Source organism: Manis javanica, chromosome 1 (genome assembly GCF_040802235.1).
Source record: "Manis javanica isolate MJ-LG chromosome 1, MJ_LKY, whole genome shotgun sequence".
NCBI lineage: Eukaryota > Metazoa > Chordata > Mammalia > Pholidota > Manidae > Manis > Manis javanica.
In genome coordinates this window covers 109,774,131-109,800,773 of record NC_133156.1, presented here as the reverse complement: position 1 = coordinate 109,800,773, position 26,643 = coordinate 109,774,131, and the positions used below count along the sequence as shown (strand labels likewise).

The window sequence follows — 26,643 nt, the reverse complement described above, 5'->3', positions numbered from 1 at the left end:
ACCTCGGAATTTTATCAGACATACAGAAAAGACATAATACCCATTCTCCTTAAAGTTTTCCAAAAAATAGAAGAGGAAGGAATACTCCCAAACTCATTCTGTGAAGCCAACATCACCCTAATACCAAAACCAGGCAAAGACCCCACCAAAAAAGAAAACCACACACCAATATCGATGAACGTAGATGCAAAAATACTCAACAAAATATTAGCAAACCGAATTCAAAAATACCTCAAAAGGATCGTACACCATGACCAAGTAGGATTCATCCCAGGGATGCAAGGATGGTACAACATTAGAAAATTCATCAACATCATCCACCACATCAACAAAAAGAAAGACAAAAACCACATGATCATCTCCATAGATGCTGAAAAAGCATTCGATAAAATTCAACATCCATTCATGATAAAAACTCTCAACAAAATGGGTATAGAGGGCAAGTACCTCAACATAATAAAGGCCATATATGATAAACCCACAGCAAACATCATACTGAACAGTGAAAAGCTGAAAGCTTTTCCTGTGCAATCGGGAACAAGACAGGGATGCCCACTATCTCCACTGTTATTCAACATAGTACTGGAGGTCCTAGCCATGGCAATTAGACAAAACAAAGAAATACAAGGAATCCAGATTGGTAAAGAAGAAGTTAAACTGTCACTATTTGCAGATGACATGATATTGTACATAAAAAACCCTAAAGACTCACTCCGAAACTACTAGAACTAATATCGGAATTCAGCAAAGTTGCAGGATACAAAATTAACACACAGAAATCTGTGGCTTTCCTATACACTAACAATAAACTAATAGAGAAGTCAGGAAGACAATCCATTCACAATAGCATCAAAAAGAATAAAATACCTAGGAATAAACCTAACCAAGGAAGTGAAAGACCTATACCCTGAAAACTGTAAGACACTCTTAAGAGAAATTAAAGAAGTCACTAACAAATGGAAACTCATCCCATGCTCTTGGCTAGGAGGAAGAATTAATATAGTCAAAATGGCCATCCTGCCCAAACCAATATCCAGATTCGATGCAATCCCTATCAAATTACCAACAGCTTTCTTCAATGAACTGGAACAAATAGTTCAAAAATTCATATGGAAACACTAAAGACCCCAAATAGCTAAAGCAATCCTGAGAAGGAAGAATAAAGTGGGGGGGATCTCACTCCCCAACTTCAAGCTCTACTACAAAGCCACAGTAATCAAGACAATTTGGTACTGGCACAAGAACAGAGCCACAGACCAATGGAACAGAATAGAGACTCCAAACATTAACCCAAACATATATGGTCAACTAATATTCGATAAAGGGGCCATGGACATACCATGGGGAAATGACAGTCTCTTCAACAGATGGTGCTGGCAAAACTGGACAGCTACATGTAAGAGAATGAAACTGGATCACTGTCTAACCCCATACACAAAAGTAAATTCGAAATGGATCAAAGACTTGAATGTAAGTCATGAAACCATAAAACTCTTAGGAAAAAACGTAGGCAAAAATCTCTTAGACATAAACATGAGTGACCTCTTCTTGAACATATCTCCCCGGGCAAGGGAAACAAATGCAAAAATGAACAAATGGGACTATATCAAGCTGAAAAGCTTCTGTACAGCAAAGGACACCATCAATAGAACAAAAAGGTATCCTACAGTATGGGAGAATATATTCGAAAATGACAGATCCGATAAAGGGTTGACATTCAAAATATATAAAGAGCTCACACACCTCAACAAACAAAAAGCAAATAATCCAATTAAAAAATGGGCAGAGGAGCTAAACAGACAGTTCTCTAAAGAAGAAATTCAGATGGCCAATAGACACATGAAAAGATGCTCCACAGCGCTTGTCATCAGAGAAATGCAAATTAGAACCACAATGAGATATCATCTCACACCAGTAAGGATGGCTAACATCCAAAAGACAAAAAACAACAAATGTTGGTGAGGTTGTGGAGAAAGGGGAACCCTCCTACACTGCTGGTGGGAATGTAAATTAGTTCAACCATTATGGAAAGCAGTATGGAGGTTCCTCAAAATGCTCAAAATTTGACCCAGGAATTCCACTTCTAGGAATTTACCCTAAGAATACAGCACTCCAGTTTGAAAAAGACAGATGCACCCCTATATTTATCGCTGCACTATTTACAATAGCCAAGATATGGAAGCAACCTAATGTCCATCAGTAGATGAATGGATAAAGAAGATGTGGTACATATACACAATGGAATATTACCCAGCCCTAAGAAAAAAACAAATCCTACCATTTGCAACAACATGGATGGAGCTAGAGAGTATTATGCTCAGTGAAATATGCAAGGCGGAGAAAGACAAGTACCATATGATCTCACTCATATGTGGAGTATAAGAACAAAAGAAAACTGAAGGAACAAAACAGCAGCAGAAGCACAAAACCCAAGAATGGACTAATAGTTACCAAAGGGAAAGAGACTGGGGAGGATGGGTGGGAAGGGAGGGATAAGGGTTGGAAGAAAAGAAAGGGGGCATTACGATTAGCATGTATAGTGTTGGGGGGGCACAGGGAGGGCCGTGCAACACAGAGAAGACAAGTAGTGATCCTACAGCATCTTACTATATTGATGGACAGTGACTGTGAATGGGTATGTGGGGGGGACTTGGTGAAGGGGGGAGCCTAGTAAACATAATCCTTCATGTAATTGTAGATTAATGATACCAAATAAAAAAAAATGTCTTAGAAGAAAACATAGGCAAAAATCTCTTAAACATAAGTATGAGCAATTTTTTCCCAGACACATCTCTTGAGGCAAGGGAAACAAAATAAAAAATGGAAAACTGGGACTACATCAAACTAAAAAGCTTCTGTACAGCAAGGGACACCATCAACAGAACAAAAAGGCATCCTGAAGTATGGAAGAATATATTTGTAAATGACTCATCTGATAAGGGGTTAACATACAAAATATATGAAGAACTCATATGCCTCAACACCCAAAAATCAAATAACCTGATTAAAAAATGGGCAGATGATCTGAGCAGACATTTCTCCAAAGAAATAGAGATGGCCAAGAGACATATGAAAAGTTGCTCCATGTCACTAATCATCAGGGAAATGCAAATTAAAACCATAATGAGGTATCACCTCACACCAGTTAGAGTGGCTACTATCTAAAAGACAAGAAATAACAAATGGAGAGGATGTGGAGAAATGGGAACCCTCCTACACTGCTGGTGGGAATGCAAATTGGTGTAACCTCTGTGGAAAGCAGTATGGAGGTTCCTCAAAAAACTAAAAATAGAAATACCATTTGATTCAGTAATTCAACTTCAAGGAATTTACCTGAAGAAAACAAAATCCCTGATTCGAAAAGCTATATGCACCCCTATGTTTATTGCTGCTCTATTTGCAATAGCCAAGATATGGAAGCAACCTAAGTGTCTATCAACAGATGAATGGATAAAGAAGATGTAGTACATATACACAACGGAATATTATTCATCTATAAAAAGAACTCCTGCCATTTGCAACACCATGGATGGATCTAGAGGGTAGTAAGCTCAGTGGAATAAGCCAGGTGGAGGAAGACAAATACCAAATGATTTCATTTATTTGTGGAATATAAAAGCAAAGCAAAACAGAAGGAATAAAACAGCAGTAGAATCACAGACACTAATAAGTGTTAAGTGGTTACCAAGGTGGAGGGATTGGGGCAGGTGGTAGGGGAGGGTGAAGGATACAAAGGGGCACAATAATTTGTGATCACAATAAAAGCTGATCACAGGAACAGCAGTACAGCATGGAGAGTAAGTCAATGACTCTGAAACATCTTTCTACGTTGACAGATAATAACCACACAAGAAGTAGTGAAGAGCTGATAATGTGGGTAACTGTTGAACCACTATGTTGTACACCTGAAACCAACATAAGATTGTATATCAATAGTACTTCAATTAAAAAAAAAGAAAAACATTCTCATCATCCCCAAAAGTTGCCTCATGCTGCATTAAAGTCCACCTCCTTCCCCTATGACTGGACTTAGGAAACCAGTGATCTGCTGTCACTAGATTAATTGTACATAGATAACTTTTCTGGAATTTAGTATCAATTTATTCCACATGTATTCATGGGTGTCTGGCTTCTTTATTCCTGCATGATGTTTTTAAGAGTTGCTTGCAGTGTTTGGTTATTATGAATAAAGTTGCTTTAAACATTTGTGTACAACTCTGTTTTTCTTTGTGTGCATGTATTTTCATTTTTCATGAGTAAATACCTAGGAATGAAATTGTTAGGTCATATGGTAAGTGTATGTTTCATTTCACAAGAAAGTGCTGAACAGTTTTCCAAAAAGGGTTGAACCATATTATACATCCACAATGAATGTAGTGGTGTTCCAGTTGCTCCACATCCTCCCATTTCTTGGTATAACATCTTTTTAACTTTAGTCATTTTGATGGATATACAGTGGTATCTCATTATAGTTTTCATTTTCATTTTCATCTCTTGGATGACTGACTAGTGATGTTGAAATTATTTTTACATGTCTACTGGCCATCCACATGTCTACTTTTGTTAAGTATCTACTGTCTTTTTAAAATTTATTTATAAATTCTAGATAGAAGTTCTTTGTCACATACATGCACTGTAACATTTTCTTTATATAACTGTTTTTTTCACTTAACCTTGTATTTTTAGTTTATGTTATGGTATCTTAGGTTTTCTCCCTCCAGACTATGGATTTCTTCTGTGTAGCAATGTACCTTTCATTTTTTATTTTCCAAGGAATTTAGCATACTCTTTACACATAACATTTTTAAAAATTTGCAAATTATCTCTTTAAACATGAAAGAAATGTAATTAACATCTATTGTGCAGTTATTCTGTTTCATGTTTCTTCCTAAGTGTTATTGTGTTAAATCTTCACATCAACCCCAAAGGTAAGTATTTCTCCAATTTACAAGTGAGGAAACTAAGTCTCACAAAAGTTAAATGTCTTGCCTAAGAATACTCAGCTAGAGACCTAAAGCAAATTTCTACTCACAGGGTCAAATTTTTCCTCCTCTTCTAAACTTTTAGAATGCTCACACTTTTCTTCATCATTTTGTTGTTCAGCATACTGCAAAATCCATTCTTTCATATTTACATCCAAATTTTTTTCTTCCTTTTTAGACTAGAAGGAAAAAACAAAAAACCAAAGTTAGATGTCAAAGCTATCATCAAATGTCACTGCTTTTACACTTAGAAAAAGCAACACTGTTAATAAGCCTCAAAAGTCATATCCTTTTCTGTTCAGTGAAGGACAAGTGAACTCAACATTACATTAAGAAATGTAAACTTGCATAGTTCAGAGAATATGTTTACATAATGAGGGAAGAAAAAAATGAAAAACTAGTGTTATTCCTTAAATACAGTGATTTTGTAGGGATGATGTTTCAATAAATTTGTTTTTGTTTTGTTTGTTTTTAAGGTTTAGTAAGTTACAAGTGATATATTAAAAATTGCATATTTTATTCTGGGAAAATGGCAGAGTAGAGAGAGCCTGAATCCACCATCTCCTACCTATACACCAAACCTACATGTACATAATCTCATCCTGAAGAGAACACCTTTTATACAAGAAACAGAAAGATCAAATTTCTTAAAAGGCCCAAAACAAATGGAGAGGCAGACACAGGTAGCCACAGGCACCCCTCTCTAGCCACAGCCCCTGGCAGAGGAGGAGTGGAGGAATATCCTGAGAGAGCCAGGCATGGCCGCTCTGCCCTGAGGTACAGGAAAAAAGTCTTGTGGTTTAAAGTGCAACTAGACCATAAGTGAAAGAACCTACATTTCAGAACTAAACATCCAGTGCTGGGCAAGGAGGCCATTGGAGGCAATCCAGGATCAGAGGAGCCAACCAGTGCTACTGTTTGCACTCTTTCTGCACATCTTGTTGTGGCTGAGAGCAGAACCTGTGTGCAATTCAGCAGTCCTGCCTTGTTGCCTGCTGTTACCCACCATCCCAGCCCCTGATAGGACTAAGAGGTTTCCCAGCTTTTAGGGAGGGTGTGTGAGTCTGTGGGCAGGTGCTAGCAAAGAATCCTAAAATCTGTATGGAACCACAAAACCCAAAATAGCCCAAGTAACCTTAAGAATAACGCTGGGGGTATTATGCACCCTTGACTATACTATAAAGCTACAGTAATCAAAACTGTATGGTACTGGCACAAGAACAGGCCCACAGATCAATGAAACAGAATAGAGATCCCATGCAATAATCAATCTCATGCAAATATTGACATTTAATATATGACAGAGGAGCTATGAATATGCCGTGGGGAAAAGACAGTCTCTTTGATAAATGGTGTTGGGAAAACTGGACAGCTACATGCATGAGAATGAAACTGGATTACTCCCTACTACCATACACAAAAGTAAACTCAAAATGGATTAAAGACCTAAATGTAAGATAAGAAACCATAAAACTCCTAGAAGAAAACATAGCCAAGAATTTCAGGAATATCAGCATGAGAAATTTATGGATGCATCTACCCAGGCAATGGAAATAAAAGCAAAAATAAACAAGTGGGACTATATCAAACTAAAAAGCTCTGTATGGCAAAGAAAACCATCAAGAAAATAAAAAGGCACCTACAGTATCATTTGTAAATGATATTATCCAATAGCGCGTTAAATCCAAAACATATAAAAAACTCATATGACTCAACAAAAAAAACCCATAATAACCCAATTAAAAACTGGGCAGAGGACCTGAACAGACATTTTTCTAAAGACAATATACAGACAGATGGTCAGCAAACACATGAAAAGATGCTCGCCATCACTAATCAGCAGGGAAATAGAAATCAAAACCACAAGGAGGTATCACTTCACACCAATGAAAATGGCCACTATTCAAAAGACAAGAAATAAGGAGTGTTGGCAAGGATGTCAAGAAAAGGGAATCCTCCTTCACTGGGAATGCACATTGGTCCAACCACTGTGGAAAACAATATGGAGGCTCCTCACAGGGCTAAAAAAAGAACTAACATGACCCAGCAATTCCACTTCTGGGACTTTACCCTAAGAAAACAAAATCACTAATTTGAAAAGATATGTGTAAGCCTATGTGCATTGCAGCATTATTTACAACAGGAAAGATATGGAAGCAACCAAAGTATCTGTCAATAGATGAGTGGAAAATAAGATGTGGTACATATACACAACAGAAATTTACTCAGCCATAAAAAAGGAGGAAATCTTGACATTTGCAACAATATGGATGGATATAGAGGATATGATTCTAAGGGAAATAAAGCAGGCAGAGAAAGACAAATACCATATGATTTCACTTAAATGTGGAATCTAAAGAACAAACCAAAAAGAAGATCCACAAATACAGACAACAGACTGTTGGTTACCTTAGGGAAGGGGATGGAGGGATAGGTGAAATAGTTGAAGAGGATAAAGAGGTACAAACTGCAAATTGTAAAATAAGTTAGACATCAGAATGAAAGTACAAAATAGAGAATTTAACCAATAATATTCTAATTTCTTGGTATGGTAATAGGGCCACTACTCATACTGAAAGCATCTAGTAAGAGATACAATTATCCAGTTACTATGTTATACATCTGAAACCAACATAGTATTTTGTATCAACTTTACTGCAATAAAAACACATATAAATAAAAACATACTGTAATAAAAACTGCCCATACTTAACATATACATTAACAATGTCAATTAATTTATGATAATGTATATATAATGTTATCATTTTGACAAGTTTGGACATATGTGTACACCCATGATACCATCACTACAATCAAGATACTAAACATATCTATCACCTCCCCAAATATCCTTATGTTCTTCTGTGTGTGCGTATTGGTTGGGGGAGGGATGGAAGGTGGTAAAAGCACATGAAATGCATCCTTCTAACAAATTTTAAAATGCACAGAACTGTATTTGTTGTTCCCTATAGGCACTATGTTGCACAGCAATCTCCAGAATTTATGTTGCATAACCGAAACTTTTATAACCATTAAGCAATATTTCCCCATTTCCCCCATCCTTAAACCCCTGGTAGCCACCATTCTATGCTTTGCTTCTACGAATTTGACTATTTTACATACCTCATATTAGTGAAATCATGTACTAGTTGTCTTTCTATGACGGGCTTACTTCATTTAGCATAATGTTCTCTAGGTTCATAGACATTTTATAATATGCAGATTATTTAAGTGTAATGCCCTAATGAAGTATACTTTCCAGAATTCACATTTTTCTGTAATCCCCTTCCACACAATTTTGGAGAACTGGCCACATAAATTATTTCAACAAATGGGACGCTAGAATAGTGATAGTAAGCAAGGGCTTGACAAGAATTTTTACATTGGGACTTTCATCAGCTTGAAATACTACTTTGGAAGCCAGATGCCATATAAGAAGTCCGACAACCCCAAAACCACCATATGTGAGGAAACCTAAGATAGTCTTGTGGGTGCCTGGCTAGTCCTGAGCTGACATACTAGTCATGTGAGAATGGATGTTCCAGTATAAGGAGATTCCTTGGAAAGAGAGGAATTGCCCAGCGAGCCAAACCCAGATTGCAGAATCATAATAAATAATAAATTGCTGGGTTAAGCCCCTAAATTTTTGGCTGGTTTGTTATGCATCAATAGATAACAGAAACAGACAGTGATAGTAAAGTTTGGCAAACCATTTAATTTTCAATAAGTTATGTTACTGCACTCTTATGAACTGTTAGATGTGCTTCATTCTGATTTTACACAACTTTAAATGTGTAATTCTTCAATTACCTTAATCCTAGTATATTCTTCCTTCTTTTTGGTTTTAGGCTGCAATGGAGTTGAAATAACAGCTTCTATTTGAGGAGAGTGGAATTTTGGCCTACTTTTAGGTAGTTGCTCTTCAAATTCCTGACTGAACCCTTCAGGAAGTGCATCTTGAAAGAAATTGGGAGGAAAATAAACATGCATATAATATATAAAACACATAAATATCTATTAAACATATACATAAACCCTGACTACACAAAAAGCACCTAATTTTCTTCCACCCCTTATCTCCTAAGCACAGAAATCCTATGCTGAACCTAGTTTTATTATCCAACTAGGAGTGGGAACACTTATCAGATGATAGCTAGTCCACTGTTATTTGGCTAGTTATTTCACCCTCAATGTGTTAGGTTCTTAAATTTTCATTAGATCTCAAACACCTTACCACTCTTTGGTTGCCTGTCATAGCATATGGTAGTATCCTTATTCAGTCACACAAGCAATTTGCACGAGAGTCTTACCAAAGATTATAACCTTGACCTTCTGCTTAATCAAGTATTATTTATACAAAGCCAGATGGCCCAAATTTCTAAGCCAAACCCAAGAGACACAGTCTAATAGATTACAGACAAACTTTGAGAATTTGTTGTATTAAATGCACTGTTAAATGACTGTTAACAACTGAAAATAATACACACAAAAATAATTTCTGCTTGCATAGACTACAACCTCTAGAGAATATGCTGAAAAGAGTAGAAAACAGTAAGAACATTCTAAAAATAATTATCAGTGAAAAAATTTTAAGTACATGTCAAAAGCTGATACAAGTATCACAAATATTGAAATTATTTCAAAAGGTTTTAGAAACTGAAAGAATTTTATGACAATACTGCTTACCATCTGAAAGGTTTAAACAGAGCCAATCCAAGGCAGAATGAAGATCACCTCCATGCAAGAGTGTGTTAGTCATGGCATCTTCAATGTCCTTAGTCTTAAATGAAAATGCTTGTAAAGCCATGTATAAATCCTATAAAATGGAAATGTAAAAAGTCATTTTGTCTATTTTCTCCTGTTATTACTAATTTTTTTCTCCCATTCATTTTATTAAACCAGAAATCCTGACACAAATTACACTTTCAAAAGTATCTTCATTTTTTTCTAGCTAAGTGTTATGTGTTAAGTTTTTTTCAGATAAAAGTGTATTCACTGAGAATTTGAGAACTACAGATAAATTTAAAAAACACCAGGAGAAACTGCTCATATTCTCACTATCCAGAGATACTGTCTGAATTGTAGTATGTTTTCTTTCATTTTGTAAAAATATATTTCACTTAACATTATTATATAAGCATCTTCCCAGGTTATTAGAAACTAAGTTACATAATATTTCATTGGATAGACATGTAATTATAAATTTTCCTACTAGTGACCACTTAGGATGTTTTTTTATTTTAAGCAGTGTGTCAGTGAACATGTTCGTTTCTGTTCATACATAAAGTATTTTATAATATACTTCCTAAAACATGATCTATAGAGCTGGACAGAATTCGGTTCAAATCAAGAGTATGCTTATTCCGCTACTTACTAATTAAAAACCTCAGGCTGACATATGTAATCTTTCCAAGCGTCAATTCCTTCAGTTGAAAATGGGGTGAAATACCCTCTGGGAGAACTGTGTCAGAGAAAATGTAAGTAAAGTTCCACTATAGAAATCTAACATGATTTTAGGAATGTAATTTAGTTTTCTTATATCATTTTAATGTGCATACTTGGATCTGGCACAATTTCTACCCAACTCTTGCAGATGGAAATAATCTATGTGAAACCTCAATGGCAGGTGAAAAAAATCATTTTATCTCACATGTGCAGTTTTCTGAAAATTGTTCCACTAAAAATAAAGAACTTCAAAAATACCTGTAATTTTTTGGCAGTAAGTCTTCCAGAAATCACTCCCTTGTCATTATTTTGCTTTTTATGCTCATTGATCATGCCAATAATTCTTTGCTCTAGTTTGTTATTAATTACCACCTGTTGAGGCCCAAAAGGTCATATCAGTTAAAAGCTGAATTATTAAATAGCATTTAATAATTAAATAGTTAAAACAAATCACACAGCTTTCTATATAACTAAACCCAGAATTTCAGCTAAAATCAGATACAGTTAATTGTCATATTTTGGACTACAATTCACTGGATCACATTCCTACCATATATTTAAGAAAAATGGGATATGTAAAAAGCAACAACATATGACAAGAAAAAAATCCTCTTATAAAAGTCTCTTGAAGCCATATATCTCAAAACATTACCCTTGGACTACCCCTGGCTTCTATCACAAAGACAGACTCCTAAACCCTATCTTAAACATACTGAATCAGAATCCCTGGGGATAGAGCCCAGAAATGTCTTAATATAAACCAGCCCACACACACAGCCTGAAAGAATTGATGCTACACTAAAAGGGGGTCATAGCAGGTAAAAGTAAAAACTATATACATAGTAATAATTATGTTATGCAAATTCTTTTGGCTTCCAGAGTTTGATTCCTATTTTTTCTTATTAGTCATTTATTTTCTGTTGTTTCCATATTAACCTAAGAATATACAAGTATCTACCTATAAAATTACCTTCCCTTTATTGTATCTACTGAATGCCTACTATGAACTATGCATAAAAATATACTTTAAAAATTCTGTCTAGCAGAGGACACATATATAAAGGTAAACTGTAACTCAATATGGCAATTATTTAAAAAGATATGTGAAAAAAGGTACGTGGGAAATTGGTGAGTTATGAATAACTTACTTCATAGAGGTCAGAGACATTACAAAAGAAGAGGATGTAGGGCATTCTAGGCAGACAGCCCATGGGCAAAGCCTGAAGTCATAAAATCATGAGATCTGGGGAAATAATGAGATGTGAACTAAAATTTTAAGTAGAGAAGAGTAATGGAGAGGGGGCTGGAAAGATATAGCAAGTCAGATCTGAAAGGATGAGTACATTATGCTTAGAAGTTTGGAGCTTATCCAGATCTTCCTTAATTTCTCAATATATGCATATAATTTACTTCTATTTAGTACCAGTTAGCAATTAGTGTACTATTTACAAAAATTTTTAATATACCATCATTTTCTTATAATTAAGAATATATTTTTAAATTTTTTTTAAAGGGGACATTTCTTGAAATGACTGAAAACCTTAGTACTCACTTTCAAAATAGATTTATCCACATTTGCAGGACCACTGGAATCATTTGTAGAATTAAAACTATAGATTTTTGGACCTGTATATAATAGACAATAAAGACAATTTAATGATTAATACCTGTTACACTATTTTAATTTTCCTCTTAAGACTGCTAAATATTAAATATTTGATTTCAGCTTTTTGCCCCACTTCACCAAATAACTCAATCTATAAGTCAGCAACACACCCTCTAAATTTTTGGAAACATTTTGCCAATTAGCATTCTCTAGACTGACCAGTTCTCAGAAAATACAAATGCTTGTCTATTTTTTGGATTAAATCTATCTTTATCTTCATAGTTTTAAAATCAGATGCTTTTCTACTTGGCACTTAACTGAAGTAAGACCTCTCAGGGGATATTAAATCCCTGGAAAAGAAGATGGGTAATTCTGAAGAGAAAGCACTCTTCCTAAGGTAAAAATGAGGTGGGAGTTCCTCTTATCTTCTCCCATTGGGTCCAAGGTTGCTGTATTAGTTTCCCAGGGCTGTTGTAACAAATTACCACAAACTTGGTGGCTGAATTTAATGGAAATACTCTCACAGTTTTGAAGGCTGGAAGTCCAAAATCAAAGTGTCTTCAGGACCATGCTCCCTCTGAAGGCCTCAGGTAAGCCTTTCTCACCTCTTCTGGCTTTTGGTCACACTAGGCACTGCTTGGGTTATCCGACCCCTTCTTCACATGGGTCTCTAGATGGCCTTATTCCCTGTGTCTCTCTGTGTTTAAATCTCTCTCTCCTTTCTCTGGACACTAGTCATTGGATTTAGGGCCCATCCTAATCCAGGATATTTCCTCTTAAGATCCATACCTACTTACATCTGCAAAGATCTTATTTCCAAATAAGGTCACATTATGAGGTTCGAGGTAGAAATGAATTTTTTGGGGGGGACACCATTCAACCCACTACTATTGCCAAGTTGGTTCCAGTCAACAGAAATGCTGTGTATTATTAGTCCTTTACCAGCGAGTAACCAGGAAGGAATAAATATCATTTTCAAATCTTTGGTCTCATGATTTTCTTATTCTCAAAACTTGATGAAATATCTCAAATTCTTTTTTGTTTATGTGGGTTATAATATTGGTATTTACCATATTATACGCTGAAAAGGAAAATTTATTAAACTTATTAATTCATTAAAAGTCATAAACCCACTTAGATATTAACATACTTTTATGAAAAATGACTACATTTTCCAAAACAAAAACCCCCTATTTTCCATTTTTGTAAATCTCTTAGTATCTGTCTTCTGTACTCAATCTTCTGTAATATCACACATCAAGTAGCCACTGGAAAGCTCCACTGTACACTCAGGAGAAAATGATTATGAATATGGAAAGTAACATTTTAGAATTATTATTATCAAAAGAGTTATTTCAAAGAAGCCCCTGCCAGAAAGGATTTAAGAATTTCCCAGGATTCCCTGAGCACATTTTGAAATCCACTCTTGTATAGAAGAATCCTAGAATCTTATAAAACCTAGTAGTGATTTTGCTTTTATAACCATAAAACAAGGAATTTTTCCCACTTTGAGAGAAACTTAAACATTAAATTTGAGTTGCTTATTATGATAAATATAATATCAAGGTTTTAGTTTCTGTTAACTTACATTAGGATGTTCATTTTAAGATGCTAGTTAATATAATTAGGCATTTTAAAAGAAAAAAGTTTTTTAGAATGACTTTACATTTGGGCAGTCTGAACTAGGGACATTTGTAGTTCCCTGATAAACTCATGTCAATGGTCATACATGAGAGTGTATGTCACCAGTCCTTTACCATTTCTAGTAGTCTTATGAGTAATAGTTAAACTCATCCACAAACTTAGCAAACCAATCAGAATTTTAAAGATCCCTAAACCCAATGAAGGGCCCCAATTATAACTCTTTTTGAAAGGTACAAGATGGACAAGCAGTCCATTATCAAGGCTATACTGAGGAACAATTCAAGGATGATGACTAAAAATTCCTTCAATAACATTTTTTTTAATTAGTGAATTGAACACTGCAGTAAGCTCTCATTTGTCTCCTCCAACCATTCCACCTAAGATGTCCAACTATATTACTTCCTTAAAATCAGCTTATACTACAAACTTTCAGAAGGCAAATAAAAGAGCTGAGTCCCCAGAAAATGAGGAGGGGAATTTATACAAATACTGCTATGCATTCACTGGATGTCCATTAGGGTCTCCAAAAGTGAATGTGCTTTCATTGTAATCAATACTCTGAGGGCTGAAGCAATAATGAGATCTCATCACAGAGATATCACCAATTAAGCCAAGGAAATCAGTAAGTCCCTTTCATTTTCAAATCTTCCTAAAATATTTTCATGTAAGATTTTAAACCAGCATGAATGAAAACTTCAAAGTTTGAAATGCATTTTGAACAATTTGATGGAAATCTAAATTGTAATACATTCTAAAATGTATTTACACTTCTGGTCATAATACACAGTATGATAAGCAAAATTCAAAGCTTTTTATGATGCATTACTTATTATGAGTATCTCTTCCTGTACTGAGAGGCTTGTGGAAGTTACTGAAAAGGCTGAGCTTAACCAATTCCTTCAGATTGCTCTGATTTTCTATTTGGTGATTCTTTGTTCTCCTCTTCTGGCTAATAGCTCCTCACCTCGATTTTGATTTGTTACTTGGGAAAAAGTGAAGGCACCAGAAGAAAACAGATATGCAAAGTTGTATATTAGTAACCCTATTTTCAAACACAATTCTAAGTCAGAAAGCCATGGAATAAAGGTGGTTCCCATTTTTTGGCCAAGTGCATTATGATTTATGACAGCTACTTTCCTTCCTGCTTAGAGGAAAATTTTGGTTAAATTTTGGTTTTGTTTCAGATGGAAGGGGTTATTGGAAATCTGAATGGAAGTAAGGATACTAGTATGCAGTATGTCCAAGGCAAAAAAAGTATTATGGATTTCAAATTTGTAAATGATAGTTCATGGAACAATACAACATATGTAACTGGCTCTCAAAAATATTTACTACATTAAAGTTAAAGCACAGAAAAACTAAGTGATTTCCTCAAGATGATTCAGCTAATAAAAAAAGCATCAATTCCTTGTTGCCCCATACTCTTTTATATTGTATTGCATTTTACATCATACTGTGACTGTAATGACCCATATTACAATGAAGACATTCACTGCCAGTTAGTGCCGGGGATGATGTGCTGAGGTACTCTGGCTCTCTTCTGTCCAACAGTATATACCTGCAACGGGATCCAAACCACCCAAGGCATCCCCAGGGTAAATGAGACCCAGACCTTGTCCTCATGAAGCTCGTATTTTGGTGGAGTAATTAAGCAACTAACTATCCAAATAAGCTATGAACAGGAAGTAGAGGGAATCCAGAGAATAAATGAGGGTGAACTGATGTAATCTGAGCAGCGTCTGTAAATTCATACTGCCAGAACCACCTGACTAACCCTTTAAAAATGTGACTAGTAAGGTCTCCCCCCATTTGATACCAACACCAACTCCCCTCAAACCTCACTCCACCCAAACAGGCTTGTCTTCTTACAACATGCAAAGCCTGTTCCCACCTCAAGGGCTTTGCCTTTGTTCTCTTATCCTCAAATATTGTTCCAGATATTCCAACAGCTGGTTGCTTCAAATCATCTTAGAGTAAATGTTTCCTACAGGAAGCCATCTGTTTTAAACCAAAATAGACCGCACCATCCAATTTATTCTTTACCAAGTCACTGCTTTCTGACCTTCGTAACACTTTTTCTGTTTTATTTTGGTGACTGTATTTAAGATGGCTTTTATGAGTTTACTCATGACATCGGTCCCCATCTTTTCCCTCTCTTAAGATTTTAAGTCAACTAGGTTTAAGGATTTTCATAAACACAAGCCTTATGGTTGTATGGCTCCCCCACATCTCCACTATCCCCCAATAATGTAAGCTCTTGAAAGCAGGGCTCTCAACCTGTTCTGTCCATGTGGTATCCCTAGTGCCTTAAAATTTTGCCTGGCACATAGTAGCTCTTCAAAAAGTATTTGACAAGTGAAATGAAAAACAAAACAAACAAAAAAACAGAGTGGTAGAATACCCATAATTGTGCCAAGAGCCATTTCATGGTACCAGTCATTTTCCACCTCTAGATGAAGCACAATCTTGAGAAAGTATTCTATGTACAATCCCTCAAATTGTTTGAAAAGATAGAGATGAAGCAGAGTAGAACAATTACATTTACATAATTAGGAATTATAAAGAGTTCAGAGAAAATGTTTTTTGGTGTGTACTTTTCCAGTAGGCTATTATTATATAAAAATACCCAAACAGAAAAAAGAAGAACAAAACAAAAAATCATGTGTTAGTCTGTGTAGCAACATTTTATTGATACTGCTATATATATATTAATTTAGAGTCACAAAAAATTGCCTATAAATATAGTAGATAATCTCTCATTTTCTCTCTTAATTTCTCGGCCTTAATAATTCCTCTGAATTCTCATCACATATCCAAGAAATATTTGAACGATTATATGCACAGTATTAGAGTAGCTGCTGAGGAATGTTAATACAGATCCATGAAATAGTTCCTACCTCATAAAACTCTATAGCATAGATAAAAAAAATATGACTCCTCACATTCCATAGGCAAGATCTAAATATGAAAAGGAATGATTCAACCAACAATGATACATGAGCTGTGGATCCAAGAAGAATTCAAAAAGTAGTTTACATCTAATGTGGGTGTGGGCATTGTGGGATTTGGGTAGATAGTGTGAAGCATACATGGCATTCCATTAAGAGAAAATGGCAGTGAGGAGGCAGAAACAGCATTTGGAGCAGTAAAAATATAACAGATTTGCTAGTGTTTAATATAGTAATTAGTGAAAAGTCTAGAAAGGGGTCTTAGATGCTGGCTGAAAGGTTTGAACTTTATTACAAAGTCAGTAAGGATGCTTTGGAAGAAACGAAGTGCAACGATCAAAGCAGTGTTCCTGAAAGATTAATCTGATGCTTGTATGTAGGACCGACTAGATGAGGAAAAGGAGCACAGGTAGACAGATCCACAGAAGACCTTCTTAGTACTCCAGGAATTCATGAGAGCCTTGACTGAGGTGTGAACAGTACAAATGAAAACTGAAAAGGGTATACATGGAAGATTAATAAAGGAATACTGCACAGGGCTTGGCAAAAGATTGGATGCCAGAAAGGAAGGCATTCAAAATAACTCTGACATTGGATAAAGGGGAATGTGGAAGAATAGAAATAAGGAAGTCAGAGGAGAAACTAGTTTGGGAAAGAGAAATGAAGTTTAGTACTAGCCATGTTAAATTTGAAATGTTTGCTATATTAAATAGGACCAAAAGTCCAAGTAAATGCATAAATGGCTGGCTTGAGCTTGGAATAGAGACCAGAATTGGACATGTTTTGACTGACAAGTTATCTACAAAGGAAAGGTACTTATTACAAATGTAGTAATAGAAGTAGATGTGCATTTTGAACAATTTGATGGAAACCTAAATTGTAATACATTTTAAAATGTATTTACACTTCTGGTCATAATACACAGTATAATAAGCAAAATTCAAAGCTTTTTATGATGCATTACTTATTATGAATATCTTTTACTGTACTGAGAGGCTTGTGGAAGTTACTGAAAAGGCTGTAGAGAAGGTAACATAACGACACAGACTGACACCTTTGTAATAGGCACATTTTGGGGTTGGGTAATGGAATGCAGAAGAATACAACAAATGACTATTAGGGAATTTAAAGTATCTCAGAGGGAAATCAGGAAAAGGCAGAGTCAGAAAAAGACTGATTTTACAGAGTAAGAGTGCCACTGATGGTCAAAGAGAAATGCAATGTAATTGTACTTAGAGGCCTAGTAACTTTGTAGTTAAAACGTTACAATAAATTGCAGGGCAAAGGACTATTATACCCTTCTAGGTGAAGGTTTGGTTACCTGTCTACTTCCTCAGTTTCATCTTCTCTTCTCCCTAGGCAATGGTTACATTCTCTGAGTACCTCAAAGGCCCAAGATCTTTCCTGACTCAAGATCTTGCACATGGTGTTCCTTCCGTCTGCCAGGAATGCTATTCTTTATCCCCATTCTTTTACTGGTTAACGCCTATTCATCCTTTTTATCTCTGCTTAACTGTCACTTTCTCAAAGAGACCATATATGACACCTCTTCCTCCCTAGGAAAAATTAGATGGCCCTGTTAAATTCTTTTCCCTAGCTTTTCGGTGAGGCAATTAATATTTATAAAGCAATGTTTTGTGATTTAATGCCTGTGTCCGCCATTAGCCTGGCAAACTCCATGAGTGATATGTCTATTTTGCTCATCCCACCCCTAACATCGTAACAGATACACAGTAAGTGTTCAACAAATCTTTGTTGGATGAACATTTAAATAACAACTAGAAGCATATATGCTAAGCAGAACAAAACAGGGTGTAACTGTTCGTCTTTTGAAGTCAGCTGTAACAGTGGTTTGCTTATCTGCACTCAGAATAGGCAATCTCCAAGTAATCAAACCAAACTGTACATTAAGCAAAAACATATGGCTACGGTAAAAGTCGCAGAAAATATTACAACCGGTTATACCCATACTCGGTGTGCAGGTACTGAAATTCTTCCTAAGAACTGATTTCTCCATAACACATGGAAACATGACATCGTGGCTAAAAATGATGTGAAGAGCAGGCAGAAAAATGTTCTGGCACCAGGAGGTTAGGAACTCCACACACTGCTCTATCAGCCCAGCAAGTTTAGATGACGGCTTAGGACTGATACCCGCTAAAACGGGAGCTAAAGCGATATTTTTGTTCTCGGAAAGAGAAAAAGGAGGGGTTTGGTGGAAGGCATCAAGCTGCAACAGGGCTACTGTCAGAACTTTGGAGGCCCAAACAGCTTAAGCCGACCTGAAACGAAGGGCGGCTGCAGCTCCGGGTGCGGGAGAGACAAATTTTCACACCAAGGGTCTGCCCAGGTCCGGTGGCTTTCTCCCTCGAGACAAGCAGGAGAAGAAAGCACGCGGCCCGGCGACCACTCGTACCTTGCTTGACTCTGGACTCCCTGGTGCTGGCGGCGGCGGCGGCGAGGGACGGCCTGGCCACAGGCTTCTGGTTTTGGGCCTCCCCGGCAACTCCAGCCTCGGCGGATTTGGCTCTGGAAGCAGACACGGCGGCCCGGACCGCCGCGGCCCCGGGCGCCTTATGTTTCTTGTTCTTACCGCCCATGTTGCTGCTACGGCAGAATATTCCTCCCGGCCTCAGTGCTGGATTTCCGCAGCAAGGCCTTCAGGAACTCCTTACATTCCCGGGTTCCGCGTCGCCACCCTGCGTCCTCCATCCGGGCTTCTCGGGCCTGGGCGACCACTGTCTCGCAATTGGTCGGATTCTCCAAGGTCCCGCCTCCTCGCCTCAGGTGCCCGCTACGTGCGGGGCACCCTTGTGGAGTAAGAGCCGCCTACTCATTAGTGGTAGGAAAAGTCGGTAGAGAAAAAGGAGTTAGGGACGAGTTCTTGGCGGTTGAGTGTCTCGACTACTTTTGTCTCCCACGGGCCGCCATTGAGGCATCACTTGGCGTCCCTGTTGGTGCTGTCGCGGAGCATCGTGGGTAGGAGGGAGATTCGGTCTTCCGACTCCGAAAGATGGCGGACGCATTTGGGGATGAACTCTTCAGCGTGTTCGAGGACGACTCCACCACTGCGTCCGGAACCAAAAAAGACAAGGAAAAGGAGAAGGGGAAATGGAAGGGGCCGCCGGGGTCAGCGGAAAAGGCCGGGTAAGGAAGATGTCCAAGATGTATTTTTTTTCTCTTCACTGCTGTGGAAAGAAAATATACGACCCTCTTTTGGAAAGCACGAGATAGTGGGGTGTACACTGAGTGGCATCCGGAAGCGAAAGGGTTTGAGAAAAATGTTAAAGAGGGAGGAAGAATGTTGGTCTAGGGTAAGCGGAGTCTTGGCGGTCCGCGGGCCCCGCAGGCAGTGTGGGCTCCCACGCCTAGGCTGCTGACTTCGACCCGTCCCCTCCTTGGGGTCGTGAGGCGGGTACAGGATCTCTTAGCTTCCGTATCCGCAGCACAACCACAGTACGTTGGCACATGGTCTTTTAATAATCGAAACAAATGATCAGTTGAATAAAGGGTTAAAAGCTTAGAAAAAATGACTTGGATTGACTTGGGAAAAGGCAAATACCAACAAAAGGGAAAGAAATCTAATCTCCGAACTGCGGTTTTCTTGCCCATAAAAGGGGTAGTAATGTCTACCCACTAGGGTTATTGTGAGAATTAAATGAGTTTATGTCTGTACAGTGCCTAATAGTGCTTAGCACATGATAAATTCTCAAAAGCTTGCTATCGTTATTAAGAAACTATTTAAAAATTACTGGTCTCTAAAAATATACGTATGTAGACTGATGCATCTGATAACCAGGAAATGAACAGAATTGTTTGTAACAGAACAAAGGAAAGCTAATATTTGAATTAGGTAAAGATGATTCATTATTAATCAACAAAAGGTACTTTTTTTTGATATCGTTAATGTACAATTACTTGAACAACATTATGGTTACTAGACTCCCCTTATTATCAAGTCCCCCCGCCACATACCCCATTACAGTCACTGTCCATCAGTGTAGTAAGATGCTTTAGAATGATTACTTGTCTTATCTGTATATACTGCCTTTCCGGTGTCCCACCCACCCCCTGCTACATTATGTGTGCTAATCGTAGTGCCCCGTTTTCCCCCTTATCCCTCCCTTCCCACCCATCGTCCCCAATCCCTTTCCCTTTGGTAACTGTTAGTCCATTCTTGGATTCTGTGAGTCAGCTGCTGTAAACAAAAGGTACTTTTGACCGTGGGGGCAGTGAATTAAATTAAATTAAACGTGGTTTTCTCTCAAGGAATTGTTAGTCTGGGTAAAGAAGTGGAAGAGGTACATATTTTACCGAGTTAGTAGGTGGTAAAATAGGTTGAATACAGCTAAGTGCTATACAAGTTCAAGGAAGAAATCTACACAAGCAAGAGGATATGCTAGGTAGTGGAAATGATTGCTTATTCGTGCTGGAGATTTTTTGTTTTTAGTAGTACAAATTGGGCTAGAGAGAGTGTTTGTTTAGACTACAAGCAATAAGGCTGAGACTGTAAATTGATTTTAGGTTATGAAGGGCCTTATTAAGCAGACGAGTTTTTCATTTTTAAAGCTGGTGAACAGTTTGCTTTTTTCTTAAGCTGGTGTTTAGATAATTAGAATGATAGTTTCAGAAAATTAATTTGGTAGTGCTTGTCAGAGTATATTGAAAGAGAAAAGATACTGATAGTAAGAAAGTAAATTAGGAAATTATTTCAGTTATTTAGTTGTGATATTAAAAGAACCTCAACTCAGGAGATGGCAGAAGGAAAGAAAAAATACAAAATGTTGCCTAGGAGAAAATTGACAGGCCTATTTTAAGAAAAAGAATGAGCAGAGAGTCAAAAGTGACATTGTGAATGTCAGGAAGAAGAAAAGTAGGAAAATTCTGAGGAGACTGATTCGAAAATAAAATTAATTTGGCTTGAGAAAAAGTTAGGTGATGGTAGTATATCCTTATAAAAATGTTCATTGGGCAGTTTTACTCAGGGTTTGAAAAAGCACCAGAACTGGAAGGATATATTTGGGTGTTTACTTGAATTGGTACTGCTTGAGGTAGACATCTGTGGGTAAAATTGTAACATTTCCAGAATATCTCACCTGGCTTAAGTGCATTTGCAAATCCTCAGGGATGGAATGAAGTTCATCTCCATATCAGTGGGTAATTACCTGGGCAACCGAGGGCGTGTTTGAACCTGAGAGTTTAAACGGAGGGACTGCCTGGCTTGCAAGCTTGCTTGCTTCTTCAGGAACAGGAAAGAGATGGCCCTGGACTGCAGTTTGTAAGCAGTAAACGGGTTTTAAACTTTATTTCTCCCTTCGATTTCGGTTTTTAGAGGTATTTTGCCCCTGGATTTCCTCACCTCGGACTTAATCTAGCAGCAGTCGGCAGGGTGCCTCTGAACCTGAAATCTGTCATAATGGGTGCGACCTTTGGGAGGGCTGCTAATGTGGTTGGTGGGGAGGCCCCAGTGGATGCAGCAGCAGAGGGTGCCGCTTCACCTGTTACTATTCCCCTAGCTGTGGGGCTTCCAAGTTGGGAATCCCTAGTGGGGAATTGGTCTAGGGTAGAGTACCTCTTAGAGGGATGGGGCCTTCCCCAAAACTGGGGAAGGGTGGAAACACCGGCAGCTGCAGAATTAGCCCTCTGAGTTGAAGACTGCTTGGAGACCTTAGGGGGCCCAGTAGTGGCTGGCATTGTCGGGTCTCTTTGCATCGAGATAGTGGAAAATGTTATACAGGAGAAAGAGAGAATTATCGAGGGACTTAGGAGAGAGATACACTTCATCATCACTTGGAGGAAATAGATGATAACCTATGGGATGCTGTTAAAGAAGAGAGACAGTCTAGTCACTGAAAAAGGCAGGTCACACTCCTAGAAGATCCCTTAGCAGGGGCAAGGGGGGAGACAGCAGGAGAAGCCGCGTTGCAGGAGGCTGTGGGGGAGAGGGAGAAAAGAGTAGTGCCTTCAGCTCCGGAAATGGTGGAGTTAGAGCCATTGGTGAAGAAGCCTGAGGGAGAAGAAGAGGAGGCAGGGCCATTGGCAGATCTGCTACCCAGGCCACTGCGGAAGGTGCCATCTTCTGTTTTAAAGGACCACCCAGCTGTAATTAAGAAAATAAAAACTAGACAACCGCAGGCTCCTTAGGGGGAGGTAATAACCACCTATCCTATAGCGGGGTGGGTGCGAGACCGGACCCAAAGGCCACAGAATGGCGTGGCACAGACACCTACACTGGCCAAATGGGGCGCATATTTACAGCAGCGCAGCTCCCTCTCTACTAGCCCCTTAAGTGGAGAACTCCAACGCTTGTTGGGGCCAGTGACCTATACCAGTGGAAAGCAGGAAGAACTTGCTTTTCAGCCCTTGGTAGCTGAGACTCCTTATCAGGACGGAAAAGCGCCTATACCTGAAGATGCTTGATACACAGATGGCGCCAGTTATGGGCAGCCCCCAAAGTGGAGGGCTACTATGGCTTTCCATCCTAAGACTGAGACAATATGGATGGAGGATGGAGAGGGGAGGAGCAGTCAATGGGCTGAATTGTGGGCAATATGGCTTGTGATCACCCAGGAGCCTTCCCTCATAGTTGTCTGCACTGACAGCTGGGCCGTCTCTTGGGGCTTGACCCTGTAGCTACAGACATGGTATTATGCCAACTGGATGGTTGGTCACCGGCCCCTTTGGGGGCAAGAGTTGTGGCAAGACCTATGGGCCTCTGGTTAGACTAAGACTGTTACCATATGTCATGTGACTGGCCATTTGCCTTTGGGATCCCAGGGAATGATGAAGCAGACACATTGGCCCAGGTACACTGTCTAGAAGGAAAGTCTGCCTCTAATGTGGCCCAATGGCTGCACCAGCGTTTGTTGCACGTGGGGCAAAAAACAGTGTGGGCTGTAGCCTATAAGTGGGGCTTGCCATTGACCATTGAAGAAGTCAGCAGAGCCTGGAAGAAGTACTTTGTGTGCTCTAAGAGGGACTTAAACCAAAAAACCGAGTTCTATAGCAACATGGGACAATAGTAAGGGGTCCAATACCCCTTGTTAGGTGGCAAATAGACTATATTGGGCCTCTGCCCATATCAGAAGGATATCAGTATGCCATGACTTGTGTAGACACGGCCACTGGACTATTGGTTGCTTTTTCTGCACATCGTGCAGATCAGTAAACCACCAAGAAGGGCCTGTAGCATCTCTTTTGCAACCTATGGCTGGCTGTAGGTGAGTGAGAGTGATCAAGGACTCCACTTTACTGAATATGCATTACAAGAATGGGTGCAGCAATTAGGAATAAAATGGAAATTTCATGTACCATAATCCTACCGAGGCAGGATGATAGGTACAACGGTTTGTTGAAATCTGACCTGAAGTTGCACACCAATAGTCTACGGTGTTGGTCAGTTTGCCTATGGATGGTGCTGCAGTGTTTGAATGAGAAGCCATGTAAAGGAGTTTTGAGCCCTGTGGATATGCTCATACACCTTGCTGCCTCTCCTATACAATTGTACATCCAAACCAAAGAAGAGCTGTTGAAGCCAGGATATGGCCAGCAGAGCAACATCCTGCTGCCAGCCCCTACTGCATTAAGCCCTGGAGACACTGTTGAGTTGACCTGGCCCTGGACATTTCGACACATGGACCAGCCATGGCTGGCCCTTCTGGTACCTTCGGGGAAAGGCCTGGAGGCTGGCCCTGTGTGTATTCCTGGAGTAACAGCTGAATGGCCCAAAGGTCACGGTAGTGTACCCAAAACGTCCAGAAGGTAAGAGCATCTTGTGGGGAAGTTTTTTGTCTTTATGGCCAGTGCATGTACCTCCTGTAGCCCTATAGATCGACCCATATGTAACTCCCCCAGGGAGAGGGGTGAGTGTCTGGTATACTAGACCAGGCCAAGACACTCTCTTTTATCACAAGACCACTCTCTTGCATGTATCCTACCTGATGGTCAAGATTTGCCTATGCTGGTATCATTAAAACATGAATCTTATTGCCCTTAAGTTTATTTTCTCCTACAGTCCTTATGGCCTGAATGTGCTCCCTGGCTGCAGCTGCCGCATGATGATAGTTCTGAACCCTCAGCTACTGCCTGCCTACCGAATGGACGAGCTATGGACTTAATCTGCATAAAACTTTGAACCTAGCTGAATCCTTCAGCTTGAGGATTTTCATAATTTTATTGCTGTTGCTATTGTTATGTCATTAGTCTGGTCGCAATGCTCCAGTTTTCTTGCCTAGGGACCGTTGTGGAAGAAGGAATGAGTAGATTGTAAGGCGAGATTTCCGGAGGGGTGGCCTGTGGGTAAAATTGTAACCATTTCCAGAGTATCTCGACTGGCTTTAGTGCATTTGCATATCCTCAGGGGTGGAGAGAAGTTCATCTCTATATCAATGGGTACTTACCTGGGCAACCAAAGGCGTGTCTGAACCTGAGAGTTTAAAGGGAGGGGCTGGTTTCCTTGCTTGCAAGCTTGCTTGCTTCTTCAGGGACAGAGGAGAGAGATGGCCCTGGACTGCAGTTTGTAAGCAATAAACGGGTTTTAAACTTTATTTCTCCCTTTGACTAATTTCAGTTTTTAGAGGTATTTTGCCCCGGGATTTCCTTTCTCCGGACTTACAATATCCCTGCAGGAAAGTAGAGTGATACTTAATACAGAGATTACAGGGATAGCAGAACAATCAGGAGTGTGAAATGTGATATAAGTATGAAAGAAAGTAGAAAAATAGTCTTCCTCTCATAGAGTTTGGGGGAACTTTTCAGGGAAAATAGGGAAGGAGAACTTGCTCTTTCCTTTTTTTTGTTGTTGTTTCCTGACAGGAATAATTCATGCTGTAGTTTGAATGACAACTACATTATAAAGACAGTACATACATGATTTTCCACCTTAGTAAATATAAATACTTTGCTTCAAAATAATGGCAAAATTAATTCAGCTTGTTGTGTAGTGGGGGTAAGCTGTTTTCACAACCTTCCAAAGTGAAAATTTGTAGGATACAAAAATAACCTAAGTTTTATATATATATATATTTTTTAGTTTGGTATCATTAATCTCTTAAGTTACATTTTAATTTCATTATGAAATAGGTGAACATTAGAGAAGGGAAATAATAAAAGGAAATATAGACCATAACTAACTTAAGGGACTTTGTTTAGTACCAACACTTACAAGTAGGCCTAGTGTAGGTATTTTTAGGAAAAAATCCAATTTGCCTGATTCCAGCTGTCATAATTATTTATATCATAATATGTATAGCATAATTTCTATCTGATGTTTATAGCAGGATGGGAAAATAATGGAACTTTAGAGTAACTTCTCTTATGCATGTAATACTCCAGACCAAGGGTGCTTTTCAGTAAAGCTTTACATTACAAGAATTGTGTTATGTGTGTATGTATGTATTTAAGAGAGAGAATGGTATGAAGAGCTCCATGTATCCGTAACTTAGATTTGGCAATATCAGATCATGGTCAGTTTATCCCTCCTCCTCCCACCTTTTTTTGTAAATCAAATGCTACTCATAATGTATTTCTCCCTGAATATTTCAGTAGTCATCTCTTATTGACAATTACTTTTTTTCCAATACAACTATCTTGTCATTAATACATTTAAGAAATGTACAATAATTCCTTAATATTGTTGACTTCAGTCCAGAGTGAGATTTCCTCAGTTGTCTCAGAGGTGTTTTTTGGTAGTTGGTTGATGAATCTGAATCTAGACAAAGCCACAACACTGTTTTGGTTGTTAAATCCCTTGAGTCTTTTATTCTGCAGAGTCTCCCTCTTTTTTCCTTATGCCATTGATTTCTTTTGGAGGGGTGGATGAGAGGAGAAACCATGTCATTTGTCCTTTGTAGTTTCCCACATTCTGAATTTGCTTTCTTATGCTGTCATTTAACTAGCTCTTCTCTACTCAAGTATTTACTGTAAACTTAGATCTAGAAGTGCACTGACTAATAAAACAGTCAATACCTACCTGTAGCTGTTGCTTAAATATGCCCTTAAAATGTGGCTAGTGAGA

General features: G+C 38.4%; 2 protein-coding genes across 5 annotated transcripts in view; one reads left to right on the top strand and one right to left on the bottom strand.

The window, feature by feature from the left end:
• The window catches only part of DHX29 (DExH-box helicase 29), a 55,306-nt gene extending 35,941 nt beyond the window's left edge, over positions 1-19,365 (bottom strand). For both annotated transcript variants that reach the window (XR_005062375.2, XM_037022311.2), the window contains exons 1-6: positions 19,045-19,365; positions 11,983-12,056; positions 10,689-10,802; positions 9,672-9,801; positions 8,796-8,941; positions 5,033-5,161 (exon numbers count right to left, since the gene is read on the bottom strand). Coding sequence is in view for 1 of the 2 variants with exons in the window: in XM_037022311.2 (XP_036878206.2) it covers positions 5,033-5,161; positions 8,796-8,941; positions 9,672-9,801; positions 10,689-10,802; positions 11,983-12,056; positions 19,045-19,228 (777 nt within the window). In the remaining variant the exon portion in view is untranslated. The remainder of the gene's footprint in view (positions 1-5,032; positions 5,162-8,795; positions 8,942-9,671; positions 9,802-10,688; positions 10,803-11,982; positions 12,057-19,044) is intronic.
• A 75-nt stretch (positions 19,366-19,440) lies between these two features.
• The window catches only part of MTREX (Mtr4 exosome RNA helicase), a 131,603-nt gene continuing 124,400 nt past the window's right edge, over positions 19,441-26,643 (top strand). For 2 of the 3 annotated variants that reach the window (XM_073236288.1, XM_017641047.3), the window contains exon 1: positions 19,441-19,775. In XM_073236288.1, coding sequence (XP_073092389.1) covers positions 19,642-19,775 — 134 coding nt within the window. In that variant the 5' untranslated portion in view covers positions 19,441-19,641. The remainder of the gene's footprint in view (positions 19,776-26,643) is intronic. The other variant, XM_037022312.2, reaches the window with a different exon arrangement.